This window comes from Leptodactylus fuscus, chromosome 6 (genome assembly GCF_031893055.1).
Source record: "Leptodactylus fuscus isolate aLepFus1 chromosome 6, aLepFus1.hap2, whole genome shotgun sequence".
In the NCBI taxonomy this organism is placed as follows: Eukaryota; Metazoa; Chordata; class Amphibia; order Anura; family Leptodactylidae; genus Leptodactylus; species Leptodactylus fuscus.
In genome coordinates this window covers 44,563,843-44,578,564 of record NC_134270.1, presented here as the reverse complement: position 1 = coordinate 44,578,564, position 14,722 = coordinate 44,563,843, and the positions used below count along the sequence as shown (strand labels likewise).

At 48.2% G+C, this 14,722-nt stretch overlaps 1 protein-coding gene across 1 annotated transcript in view; it reads right to left on the bottom strand.

Moving 5' to 3' along the window:
* CEP104 (centrosomal protein 104) overlaps positions 1-14,722 on the bottom strand; it is an 89,366-nt gene that overhangs the window by 10,404 nt on the left and 64,240 nt on the right. The window contains exon 20 of the mRNA XM_075279833.1: positions 14,295-14,362. Coding sequence (XP_075135934.1) covers positions 14,295-14,362 — 68 coding nt within the window. The remainder of the gene's footprint in view (positions 1-14,294; positions 14,363-14,722) is intronic.

Genomic DNA, 14,722 nt, shown 5'->3' with positions numbered 1-14,722 from the left:
GTCTATGTACGCTAAACGTATCACTGAAGTAATTTTTTTTCCCTCTCCCCTAATATAAGAAAGGAACAGACATTAGACCTAGACCGGGGTTCGAGGCTTGAAAAAATCCAGTATTATTTGTTCTTCATGATGTGAAATATGTGTTGAAAAGCAACCCAAGATGAAGTCAGCCATGTGTGCCAGTGTGTTACTTGGCATGCCTTTGCTGGCCCCAACTGTAAGGGTCACTCTCCATTTCCTCCATTTTCCACTCCCCTTCACACCATTTGTGGTGAAGCAATGGGATGCACTGAAGTGCACCCTCTAGCCTCGTGTGGGATAGGGACATCAGATGCCACTCCAACCCCCTCGTCTTCCTCCGCCAGCCAACGGTGCGAAGATGAGAGGAGTGTGCTCTGAATGTTTTCTGCCTAGCAGAGGCTAGTTCTCACTTACGAAAATGGCCCCACTTTGACCTGTATATCAGGCACAATGGTGTAGGTTTCAAAGAAACATGGCACCAACAAGTTAGAAAACGTGGGCCATGCGTGGACCGTGTTTGAGTCTGGCAAGCTCCAGATCTGCTACCAGGTTCCAGCCATTATCACAGGCGCAAAAATGCCAGGCCCCAGGTGTAGCAGGGAAAAAAAAATGCCATCTCAGCCAGGATGGCATCCCTGACCTCGGAGGCACTGTGCTGTCTGTCCCCCAAGCTGATCAGTTTCAGCACGGCCTGCTGACATCTCCCCATGCCAGTGTTACAGTGTTTTCCGCTAGTAGCTGGGGTGGAGGTTGCAGCTTCGTAGGGTTTCAGTCTACTCCTGCCATGAATTTTGGCCTGGGAGAGGAGATAGGCCACCCCAGTTTGCACCCGGGGAACAGACTCCACCACATTCACCCTGCCTGTCATTAAAGATAAGCACTGCAGCATCCCTGACCACAGGCGCTTGTCCATGTGTCGGTGGTCAAGTGGACCTTGCAGCAAAGCGCAGAGCTCTGGGCCCGACTGATGTTATGGGACACATGCAGGCGCAAGGCAGAGACAGCACACCAAGAGAAGTAGTAACGGCTAGGCCCAGCATAGGGAGGTGCCCCAGCTGCCATCTGCTGACGGAAGGCCTGGGTCTCCAGAAGCATAAACAAACACCAACATCTCCAGGGCCAGCAGTTTATCGATGAGGCTGTTACAGGCTTGGGCATGGGGGTGGGTTGTATTGTACTTCTGCCTGCAATGAAAAGCTTGGGAAATGTGGAGTGGCTGGGAAGAGGCGCATGATGGTGCAGGCCAAAAGGGCGCATGAGGGTGAACTCCCCAATGTGTCAGAGATAGGTGTGTAGGTGTCCTTGCATCATATACTTGCACCATATTTGGCTTTGGAAGTTAATTTTGTGCCAAAAAGTGGTTAAGACAGCGATCCCTCAGCTACTCCCGTTACACTGTCTATTGAAGTTACCATCTGTGGAAGTGGACCACCATTTCTAAGATCCCAAAGGAAGCAGGCAAGAGATGTGCAGTTCAGAAAAAAAGATGAGAAAATAAGTTTAGGCTGTAGAGCACAGAGGGATCGGAGAGGACAGAGCTGGTGTCGGCCAGGTATTCCCACAACATGCGCCTATACTTGTCCCTCCTGGTGACACTAGGCCCCTGAGTGGCAGTAATTTGTCCAGGGGGGCCATTAACGTGTTCCAGACCTAGGAATAAGTCTTCCAACAGGGTAGAGTTTTGCATGCCTTTGCTTCTACCCACTGTTTTTGCTGCTTAGCTTCCCTCCACATCTACTCTGCTTTCACCCCTAAACATCACCCCAGTTTATGCCCTTGCTTCTACCCAGGTTTTTTGTTGATTTAGCTTCCCTCTACATCTACACTGCTTTAACCCCTAGACATCACCCCTGTCCATGTGGGGTCGGTGGCCTCGTCATCCACCAACTCCTCTTCCAATTGCGCACTGCCCCCTTACTGCAAACCGCACATGACCACAGCTTGCCTTGATGGCAACTGTGTCTCATGATCCCCACTTAGGTCCAGACAAGTCGGTGGCGGGTCCAAAACCCCAAAATTGGAAGGAAATGGCAGATGCTGCAGTATTTCTAACACCTGTTCCTGGTGCTCGGGCCTGGTCTGTGTTGTACCCTGCACCCTGCTTAACGCATCTGCCATATCCGAAGTTGTGCTGAGCGCATGCTAATGTTTCGTGTCCAGTGCAATGGATGGGATGGGATTTCACATAAGTCTGCCACCCATGGACACTCATGGTTGAGCAACTGAGGGAGTTGACTTTGACGAACCCGAGGGTTTTGGAGTTGGAACTACATCAAAGGTCTGTGCTGCTCACACACTCTGCTCAACACATGATATGTTTAGTGCCAGCAGTGTGGAGACGTCGCACAACAGCCGTTGTTCCAGCAGGTACAGGCGTTGTAGGAGTGCATAGAGGCTAGCAGCGGCAACTATACACTTTAAAAACTATCCGCACAAGCGCCACACTTTCACCAGTAGCTCAGGAACATTGGGGTACCTTTTTCAAAAGATTAGCAGCAATGAGTTAAAAACGTGGCCCAGGCATGGAATATGTTGCAGGCTGCCAAGCTACAGAGCCAATCCCAGGTTACGGCCATTATCACACATGACAACATGCCTGGGCCCAGGTGCAGTGGCAAAAACCACATTGCCGTCTCATCGAGGATGGCATGACTCACTTTGTAGGCAGTGTGCTGTCTGGCCCCCAAGCTGATGAGCTTCAGCACGGCCCGCTGACGTCTCCCCACACCAGTGTTGCAGCGTTTCCAGCTCGTAGCTGGGGTCAATTTAACAGCGGAGGAGGGTGGTGTTTCAGCCCTCCTCCCAGGAATGTTGTGTGGGGAGACAAGTCAGGCCACCACATTTTGCGACCCGGTCCACGCCTCAACTACATTCAACCACTGTGCCCAAATTGAAAGGTAGCGTCCCTGTCCGCATGCACTTGTCCATTCGTAACTGGTCACATGGAACTTTAGGGCTAAGCGCTGAATTTAGGGACCGCCTCATGTTTGGGGGAAAGTGCTGGTGTGGACGGCACAGTGCGGTGGCGCAGTAGACACTCTGCCCAAAAAGGGCAGAGTGTCCCCCAGCCGGGATTCCAACATCTCCTGGGCCAGATTTCTTGAGATGAGGCCGTTGAAGCCTTGGGCATGTGGGTGGGTTGCGCTGTACTTTAGCATGAAATGAAAGGCTTGGGAGATGGGGAGTTGCTGGGAAGAGGCGCATGATGGCGCGGGCAAAAGGAGAAATGGCAGGAAAAGGTGAGGATAAGGGTGAACTCCCCAAAGTGTCAGAGGCAGATGTGGAGGTGTCCTGGCTCCTGGTCTGGACTGCAGCGCCAGCCCTGTCAACAGTGGAAGAGGCAGTGGCCGCCAGGCCAAACGACGATTATCCTGCGCTTGCTCTCACCCACTGAGCCCAGGGCTTGCCTTCCAAATGATGGCACCCGCAAGAGGTGGTGAGATTCCTCTCCGCAGATCTCCAAACCATCTTGGACTTGCAAATTGCACTAAATTTGTCATGTAACTGACATGTATATGATGAGTCTATCCATTGTCTGTTCATTTTGGTGAAAGTCAGCCTGTCAGCTGACAGACAGCTGTGCTTGTCAGTGATGATGTCACCGGCTGCTTGTACCCCCAGTTTTTGCTGCTTAGCTTGCCTCCACATCCACACTGCTTTTGCCCCTACACATCACCCCTATCCATGCCTGTGCCTCTAGCCATAAGTCTGCCACCCATGGAAACTCATGGTGCAGAAAGTGAGGGAGCTGACTCTGAGGAACCCTTGGGTTTTGTAGCTGGTACTCCATCAAAGGTCTCTGCTGCTCACACACCCTGCTGAACATACGGTATCTAGGGTTAGAGCGTGTGGTGACCTCGCACAACAGTAGGTGCTTCAGGCAGATGTAGGCCTTGCTGGAGTGTATTGCGGCTAGCTCCAGGTACTGTAGACTTGGGAAAGTGGGTGTCCAAGTGCCGCACTTTCACCCTTAGCTCAGCTAATTTGGGGTATGTTTTTAAAAATCATTGCACCACTACATTGAACATGTGGGCCAGGCATGGAACGTGTTGGAGGCTGGCAAGCTCCAGAGCCCTCCAACAAGCTAAAAAACCTGGCCCCAGGGGCAGCGGGGATAAACAAATTGCCATCTCATCCAGGATGGCATCCCTGACCTCAGAGGCAGTGTGCTGTCCGTCTCCCAAGCTGATGAGCTTCAGCCCAGCCTGCTGACGTCTCCCCACACCAGTGTTGCAGCGTTTTCAGCTCGTAGCTGGGGTCAATCTAACAGCGGAGGAGGAGGAGGGTGGTGTTTCAGCCCTCCTCCCAGGAATGTTTTGTGGGGAAACAAGTCAGGAAAATTCTTGAAACGGGAGAGTTTTGCATCTTTGCCCTTGCTGCCTATGGACATCCCTTTGTCTCTAGCCACCATTTTCCCTGCTTTGCTTGCCTCCACATCCACACTGCTTTTGCCCCTAGACATCACCCCAGTCCATGCCTTAGCTTGTACCCCCAGTTTTTCCTGCTTAGCTTGCCTCCACATCCACACTGCTTTTGCCCCTAGACATCACCCCAGTCCATGCCTTAGCTTGTACCCCCAGTTTTTCCTGCTTAGCTTGCCTCCACATCCACACTGCTTTTGCCCCTAGACATCACCCCAGTCCATGCCTTAGCTTGTACCCCCAGTTTTTCCTGCTTAGCTTGCCTCCACATCCACACTGCTTTTGCCCCTAGACATCATCCCTATCCATGCCTCTTCCCCTAGCCATAACTCTGCCACCCCTGGAAACTCATGGTGCAGAAACTTTGGTTGCTGACTTTGAGGAACCCTTGGGTTTTGTAGATGGAACTCCATCAAAGGTCTGTGCAGCTCACACACCCTGCTCAAGATATGGTATTGTAGGGTTTCAGCGTGTGTGAATGACGGACAACAGCCTGTGTTTGGACAGATGTAGGCCTTGCTAGAGTGTTTTTAGGCTAGCAGCGACTCCTGTGCACTTGCAAAAGTGGGCGCACAAGCGCCGCATTTTCAACAGTAGCTTCGGTACATTTGGGTATGTTTTTAAAAAACTTTGCACCACTAGGTTAGACGTGGGCCAAACATGGAACGTGTTGGAGGCTGGCAAGCTCCAGAGCCGCTACCAGGTTCCAGCCATTATCACAGGCGTAAAAATGCCAGGCCCCAGGTGTAGCAGGGAAAAAAAAATGCCATCTCAGCCAGGATGGCATCCCTGACCTCGGAGGCACTGTGCTGTCTGTCCCCCAAGCTGATGAGCTTCAGCACCGCCTGCTGACGTCTCCCCACACCAGTGTTTTAGCGTTTGCCGCTAGTAGCTGTGGTGGAGGTTGCAGCGTCGTAGGGTTTCAGTCTACTCCTGCCATGAATTTTGGCCTGGGAGAGGAGATAGGCCACCCCAGTTTGCACCCGGGGAACAGACTCCACCACATTCACCCTGCCTGTCATTAAAGATAAGCACTGCAGCATCCCTGACCACAGGCGCTTGTCCAAGTGTCGGTGGTCAAGTGGACCTTGCAGCAAAGCGCGGAACTAAGGGCCCACCTGATGTTGAGTGACACGTGCTGGTGCAAGGCGGGGACGCCACACCGGGAGAAGTTGAGACGGCTAGGGACGGCATAGTGAGGTACCACAGTTGCCATCAGGTCCGGGAAGGCGGGAGTTTCAACAAGCCGGAACGCCAACCTCTCCTGGGCCAGCAGTTTAGCGATGTTGGCGTTCTAGGCTTGCGTGGGTGGGTGGTTAGCGGTGTATTTCTGCCGGCGCTCCAATGTCTGAGAGATGGTGGGTTGTTGTAAAGAAGCGCCTGATGGTGCCTTTGATGGTGCAGGAGAAGGAGATAAGACAGAAACAGGGGAGGATGAGGGAGAAGTCAACAAAGTGGCGGAGGCAGATGAAGTGATGTCCTGGCTCGTCCTCTGGAGTGCATCGCCAGCACTGTGAGCAGAGGCAGTGGCATGAACGGCGGGCGACGTTTGTCCTGCCGTTGCTGCCTGCCACTGATTCCATTGCTTGGATTCCAAATGACGGTGCATTGAAGTGGTGGACAGGTTGCTCTTCTCAGGGCCCCTACTCGATTTTGAGAGGCAAATTGTGTAGACGACACTATATCTGTCCTCGGCGCATTCCTTGAAAAAACTCTACACCTTCAAGAAACGTGCCCTCGATGGGGGAGTTTTTCTGGGCTGGGTACAAAAGGGAACATCTTCGGACATTCCGGGTCTGGCCTGGCTTCGGCAAAGCAGCTGACCTCTGCCTCTGGACATGTCTCTGCCTCTAGCTACCCTTTTTGGTGCTGCACCTGCCTCAACATCCACACTACTTTCCCAGCTTGACATCTGCCTTGTCCAGGTGGGGTCGGTGTCCTCGTCGTCCACCACCTCCTCTTCCAACTCCTGTCTCGCCTCCTCCTCCTGCACAATGCGCATGTCAACTGGCTGCCCTGACAGCAACTGCGTCTCATCGTCGTCGATGAGGGTGGGTTGCTGGTCATCCGCCACCAAATCGACCGGAGATGGAATGGAGGAGACTCTAGTGTTTGAGCATCTGGACACAGATACTCGTCTGTTAGGTCCGTGGAATCGCGAAATGGAGGGGCAGGTTGCGGTACAGTCAAAGGAAGGGAGAACAGCTCTGGGGAGCAGGGACAGTTGGGGTTATTGTTCTGGGAAGATTGGGAATTTTGGGTGGAATGAGGACAAGACTGTTGGGTAAGAGGAGGTAGAGGCTGACTGGCTGGTGGACAATGTGCTTTAAGCGTTATCCGACAGCCATTGCAAGACCTGTTCCTGGTTCTCGGGCCTACTAATCTTTGTACCATTCAGCCTAGTTAATGTGGAACTTTTGTGCAAAGCGCAGAACTTAGGGCCCGCCTGATGTTAAGGGACACACGCTGGTACAAGGCTCAACTCACCCTAAGTGCCAAAAACACTGCTGGTGCAAGGCTCTACTCATGCCAAGGGCCTCAATCTCTGCTGGTAGCTCAGCTTAAGGTCATGTAACTTTGTTTGGAAGGGCTCATGTTAAGGGCTAGAAAAGTGAATTTTGGAAGGTCTTACCACATCACACACACACACACACACTCAAAATGACAGTTAAGGGTGAGGGCTTTTGGAATTCCCATTGCCTATTCCATTTGTGGTTGTCATGGGGAACGTGATTTAAAGGGGTGGTTGTTACTGTTTGTTGAGCTTAAATTGGGGTTTGTGTCCATCCATTTGGGGAGTAAAGAAGGTTTCCAGGTATTTTCCCACTTTGATAGAGGTTTTTTTGAATGTGGAAAGTGTGTAGTTGTTAGGCAGTGATGTTGGGGTAATAGAGGGTCTTTGGTGTGTTAGATGCCCCCAGACATGCTTCCCCTGCTGTCCCAGTGTCATTCCAGAGGTGTTGGCATCATTTCCTGGGGTGTCATAGTGGACTTGGTGACCCTCCAGACACGGATTTGGGTTTCCCCCTTAACGAGTATCTGTTCCCCATAGACTATAATGGGGTTTGAAACCCGTTCGAACACACGAACATTGAGCGGCTGTTCGAATCGAATTTCGAACCTCGAACATTTTAGTGTTCGCTCATCTCTAATAATAATAACAATAATAATTGTAATTTTCTGACTTAGTTCTGGCATGTCCAATCTAATGGCAAACTAGTCCTTATTAGAGATGAGCGAGTACTGTTCGGATCAGCCGATCCGAACACCACGTTCACATAGAAATGAATGGACGTAGCCGACACGTGGGGGGTTAAGCGGCCGGCCGGCGTCAAAGCGGAAGTACCAGGTGCATCCATTCATTTCTATGTAGCGTGCTGTTCGAATCGGCTGATCCAAACAGTACTTGCTCATCTCTAGTCCTTATCATTTGGATATTACCCACTCCTTCAATGGGTCTTTTTTGTACTCCTAGGCCTCAGTATGGTGGGGGATCCAGTGGTCAGCCTTCACCGAACTTTCTTTCATAACCTGATTTATAGGTGAATCACAGTAAGAAAGGGGTTGCAGGATGGTAAAAGAAGAGAGAGATTTATTTTCTAGAAAATAGCGACTCTCTTGTTCTCAGGCTACGTCTGGTATTACAGCTCTATTCTAGCTACTTGAGTCAGGCTGAGCTGCACTTCCATGGACAATACAACCCTGGCCTGAATCTTTAGAAAAGACGACTGTGCTGACACCAATATCTAGTAGGAGGAGATCAAACATATCATAGGGACTGCCCATCACGTGATATATCATGTGGCTCCAGGCTCAAGCGTCTCTATAAAACCCATTTGGGTGTCAAAGTTGAACAGGATTTAGTTGCCTCAATCATTTTAATCCCCATTACCCAGCATCCACTTACTGCGGGGTTGGCTAAATACTGACCCTGCCTATCAAGTCTGTCTCCTTGAAAAATGTGTAAAATAAAAGGCTGAAAACGTACCCCGTCCCTTTCTGCCAAGGCCCCTCCATTTAATCTTTTCCTGGAATGAGGCGGACTATCGCATAACAAAGAAATCCCCCTTCCTTCTGATTTATTTCTTCCAATTAAAGAAAGGCACAAGACATGAAGGCTGCGCTGGAATGTAAGCGGCGATTGAGCCGAGCGGAGTACAACATGCCTTTATCTGAAATTATACGTCTGTGTCCTTTATTACAGGTGCTGCCCAAGATCGCTTACAAGAGAGTTTAAAGCCGATGAAGAAATAAAAGGGAATATTCAGCTGAATGCAGGGTCTGGAGGAGACATCGCACCCACCGCCATCCACTACTGGATGCCAGCTGGCACTCTGACCACAGCAACATAAATCCATGCCGACTTAAGAAGAAAAACTATAAGACCGCTGAATAGCTACTAAGGACTAGAATTAGAAGCCAAATATTGCCATTTGGGGAGGGGTGTGCTAGCTTTTTGGAAAGGCTAGCCTGCCAACTAATGTAGCGATACAGTCTTGCTTTAGTGGCCCTATAGAAGTAAGATTTACCATTCAGGAGTATGGGAAAGTTGCTTGCCAACTGGAATGGGAGTCATGTGATAAGCCACACTGCCATTATTGTGCAGACATCTGGGAAAGCTGGGTTGTCTCATCTCAAGGATCCTATCTATACTGCTAGCTTACACTGGGTTCACACCAGTGCCTGAACTCCGTTTTAAGGTTTCCGTCTTCTACATGCAGAAGATGGAGACCTGTCATGCAGAGTCCGGCCATGAGCACCGGTGAGCATTCTATGCTCTCCGCAGCGAAACAGTTTTTTGTTTAAAACCAACCGGACACAGAATACTGCATGTCCGACTCTGTATCTGGTTTAAAAAAAAACCAAAAAAACGGTTTTGCCGCGGAGAGCATAAAACGCTCACCGGCTCTCACGGCCAGAGACTTTTTAAGCCCCTTCAAATGAATGGGATTGAAACATGCCGGCAGGTTTCAGTCTCCTGCCCTGTTTTGTGCAGGAAACGGAAACCTGCAGAACGGAGTCCTGGGCGCAGATGTCAAGGAGCCCTGATGTGGATTCAAGACTTTGCCTAATTACATTGCTTCAGAAAAACTGTTTTGTTTGGCTACTATCTGAGATTATTCACTTCATTGTAAGTTCACACTGAGTAAACGCTAGCTTATTTTGTAGAGTAAAATTACACTTGTAAATTTTGCTATCCCATTGACTTCAATGATATTTTTTTTACACGTGTAAAAATACGCCTGTAAAAAGTCATTGACGTCAATGGGAGTCTTATTTTTACACATGTATTTTTACACATGTATTTTGCAAAAATACACGCGCGTTTACTCAGTGTGAATGCACCGTGTTTCCATAACCACAGACCTGGGGATGATCTTATCTCTCCGCCCAGGACAAGCGACGTAGCTCCCTGCTCTTAGGAGGGGAAGGGGACTGAGTTCTCGAAGTGAGCTTGTATTTCTGAGCTGTTTATCTCCCTCTTCCAGTTACCAGGTCGGCTAGTTGGATTTTGCTGATAAGGGCTGAGACAGGGTGTCTGTTACCTCTGTATGTAACATAGACCTAAAACTGAGTTTACTACAAGCTGACTCTTGATCCTGCAGCATGTAAATTCATTTTTCTCTCCCACCCTGGGTAGTATAATAGTGAAACCCCGCCCACCAATTTACCGAGAAAACCAGGAAGTTAACAGAGCAGACAGCCTGCAAGTTGGTGAGCAGGCGAGGTGGAAAAACACCTTTAATGTTAACCATGCTTTTATACTCTCAAATAAAAAAAGATTCATCATTCAGGAGTCTTGAAAGCTGGGTAACAAACCCTGTATGTGGAAAAGTCCATATTTCTAAACTGCTACACAAGAAAAATGACTTACTAACATGGGTCCTAACCGGAATGTCAGTCGTGCAATGATACACCTCCTATTGCTAACCTGTTACAAGTTAAACTTACCATTCAGGAGTCTAGGAAATCTGGGTGTAATTCCTGGGAAAATTGAGCTGTCATTCATATTAGTTGTCAGTATCTTTCCTAGAGAATATGAAGGCTGGGTGCACATGTATCAATTGTGCCTGAGAAAATTTGTTACTCCGAGGTCTCATTGGACCAGTCATAAAGGCATCTAAACACGGCTTTTCTTGGATTCCACTTTGCAAAAGAGGACACTCTAATGACTTTTTGGAAAGACTTGATTTTATAGGGATATGCTCTCTAAGGTGAATGTATATGGATCAGATTTATAGGATTAGGAATGATATCAGTAACATACATTCCTGATCATTGCCTGTATTTACATGGATGCTGATAATGGTCCTATAGAAATTAATGATAAGCTTAGAACTAAAGACTAGAGATGAGCGAATACTGTTCGGATCAGCCGATCCGAACAGCATGCACGCATTGAAATGAATGGAAGCACCTGGTACTTCCGCTTTGACGCCGGCCGGCCGCTTAACCCCCCGCGTGCCGGCTACGTCCATTCATTTCAATGCGTGCGTGCTGTTCGGATTGGCTGATCCGAACAGTACTCGCTCATCTCTACTAAAGACTAAAGGGGATGTACCAAGAATGAACGTGGGACCATACTGATCACAAGAATGTTTGACCTGAATGTTGTTCACATAGGAGCGATGTCACACAATTTATATAGGGCTATATAAGGACTGCCGAAGAGTAGCAGAGTATAGAACGGTCTCCAGCAATCCACTAGAGATGAATGGACCATCAGCATGTGTGCAAATGCTGCTCCACTAAGGGGGCATTCACACGGACTAATGCGGCGCTGATTCTGGCACGATAACTTGCGTAAGAATCAGCGCTGCAAAACAGAATCCCACTGAGTTCAATGGGTTCCATTTAACGGACGTAACACATTGAAATCAATGAGAGGCTTTTTAACCCATTGATTTCAATGTGTTACGCGAGTTAAACGAAACCTATTGAAGTAATTGGGATTCTGTTTTGCTGTGCCTATTCTTACACGAGTTTTCGTGCTAGAATCAGCGCCGCGTTAGTCCGTGTGAATGCCCCCTAAAGCAGAAGGATGTCAACCCTTTGCTTGTGATCAGTGAAGGGGGAATCCCAGCTGTGGTACTCTTGTGTCCACTTATCCTATACCTTCTGAATAGGGGTCTTTCATTCATGGTAAAACCCCTTTAATAAATCAGCACCCTAATGACAGCCCTACACCTCCAGCCCCGATGTGAACAGGCCGCATACACCGGGGCAGGATTTCTTTCTATGTGTACACAGAACAAGTGCAATGAATCCAGTCGATGACAGATTGAGCCAGTCAATGATTACACAACAAATCCATCTTCTTCACAAGCGAGCTCCACTGTTGTGTATTTACAATGTAGTAAGCCATGGTTACGGCCATTACTTGTATAGCACATCCTCTATGACAATGATTAGTATTATTCCTATCGTAATATATAATTAAGTAACGGATAGATGTAATATTTATATTGTAGCATGTGATGGGTTCCCAATTATGGTCTAGTAATTAAAAATGTTCTTTATTTAGGAAATAAGAAGATTAGGATTCGGGATGGTACAAGGCAGCTGAAAAGAAGACTGTACACTAGAAGAGTATGCCTTCTCTATTTGCAGATGGGTGGGGGTCTAACTTCTATGAGAACGGGGGAGTTTTGGTTCCGCTGTGAATGGAGTTGTGGCTGGACAGCAGCACCCCTGCTCTATTCATTTTTATTGCACCGAAATAACTTAAGTGCAACTCTCCATTATCTCACGGAAATGAAAGCAACAGAGGTGCTCCTGTCCAAGGACCATCACTATGACCACCACTATACCCGTGATCAGTGTGTTTCCTAGCGGTTAGACCCCCTAAGGGCTCGTTCACATCTGCGCCCGGTCTCTGTTCTGCAGGTTTCTGTTTCCTGCACAAAACAGAGCAGGAGACGGAGACCTGCAGGCATCTTTCAAACCCATTCATTTGAATGGGATTGAAAAGTGTCCGGCTGTGAGTGCTGGTGAGCGTTTTATGCTCTCTGTCGGACATGCAGTACTCTGTGTCCGGTTTAAAAAAAAGCGGTTTCGCCACGGAGAGCATAAAATGCTCACCGGCGGTCACGACCTGAGGACAGAGTGCTGAACGCTGGTGTGACCCCAGCGTAAAACAAATTTGTTCACATATTTATGCTTTTTCTAAATGTTAACAGAGCGAATTTCCCATTTAAGAAAACCTGAAAATAATTTTCCAATCATAAACACTTCCAAGCATAAAACGCTCACCACCGCTCACGGCTGGACTCGGCATGACAGGTTTCTGTCTTCTGCATGCAGAAGATGGAAACATGGGAATGGAGACCTGAACGCTGGTGTGAACCCAGTGTTACTGATCTGCAGGATAGGCGATAAGTTGGTAAGAGGATGAAAGCTGTGACTTTTCTGGAAGCATCTCAACTCCTCAAGAACAAAAAGATCAGGCATGTTGAAATCCTACTGCCCAATCCTCATCCCAGACACCTGCTACCAGGGGAGTGTTGGGAGACCCCTTACACATTAGATGGTCAGATGATACTGTCAAAATCATCAGGTTTGGTTGATACACATCAAATGTGTATGGCCAGTTTATAGGGCACCTTTCAGGTCGATTTTAAATCACCCACATGTCCTTGTGGAAAGGGGTTTAGTGTCCCAAATCTATCTCTGCCAACATTTAAAAAATATAAAGGTTTATACTTATCTAGTGAAGTTTCTGATGAGTCTCCCTGACAAATTCCCTTTAAAGAGGACCTTTCATGGGTTTGAGCACAGGCAGTTCCATATACTGCTGGAAAGTCAACAGTGCGTTGAATTCAGCGCACTGTCGGCTTTCCCGATCTGTGCCCAGGTGAAGAGCTATTGGTCCCGGTACCATAGCTCTTCACAGTCAGAAGGGCGTTCCTGTCTGTCAGGAACGTCTTTCTCCCCAGCAGCGCCTATCGCACTGTACTGTGTCTATGGACGAGCACTGTGAGCAGAGGGAGGGGGTGTTCTTCCCAGCTCACACTGTACAGTGCGATAGGCGCTACTGTGGAGAAAGACGTTCCTGACAGACTGTCAGGAACGCCCTTCTGACTGTGAAGAGCTACAGTACAGACACTGCTAGCTCTTTACCCGGGGCACAGATCAAGAAAGACTGGAAAGCTTTCCAGTGGTATATAGAACTGCCTGTGCCCCAAACCATGAAAGGTCCTCTTTAAAGCAAAGGCCCCACATAGCGAAAAAGACTGCGGCGGAAATACATTGCATTCTTTTCCATAGGTGTAATTGACATGCTGCGATTTATTTTCTGCTGCAGATATTTTTCTGCAATGTGTGGATGGGATTAGCCAGAATTCCATCCACTTTGCAGGTAATGTAAAAAGCTGCGTTTTCACAACATAGGGCCCCGGCCTAAGGCTGTGTTCACACACTGCAGTTCAGGTGCAATTCTGACTGTGGAGTCATTTTCAAAACCCTTGAAGTCTTACCGATGTCTGCAATTAACCCTACAAACTTCACATTTTGACAAACAGAAAAAACATTAACTTATAAAATAATAATAAAAGACATCATACTACCGTATACCCCACACTTCCTATCATAACACACAACGGTATTACTCCACATTACAATTCTCACCTTAAAGTGCCCAACCCTTCTCCTTTTCAAGGAGTTGTATTAGATTAGAAAAACATGGCTGTTTCCTTCCAGACACAGCGCCACTCTTGTCCATTGGCAGCAACTGGTATTGCAGCTCAATCTCATTTACAGATTCAGCCCTTTGATAAAGGAGTCACTGGCTTTTGAAGAAAGCAACCATGTTTTTTTTTCATAAACTTCTTCACATTCTTCATCTTGAGTTACCTCTTCTCCTGGTGTGAAGTTTTCATGGCATAATGGGCAGCGGTTTGCATTTTTCTCTCCTTTAGCAGCTGTGAAAACATGAATAAATGGAATATATTAGATGGCTATAGTGCTACTTGGTTTTAAAGGGTTTCTCTGTAACTAGGACATTGATGGCCTTTCTTTAGGAAACATTGATCGTGTGTGTCGGACCTTCAAGACTCTCATCAATCAGCCATGGCACTGATCATCAGTTTACCAGTCTGTATAGGGCCTGTACTTACCTTAGCTCCTCCCCAACTAATAGGTCACCCACAAGCAACTTGGCCTGAATATTAGACCAGGTTCACACGGGGTATTTTGGACCGGAACCTGAGGCGGAGGCCTATACGGGTAGCTGCAACGGGTAGATGCACTGCACTAGCATCCAGTCACGCACTCTGCTCCGG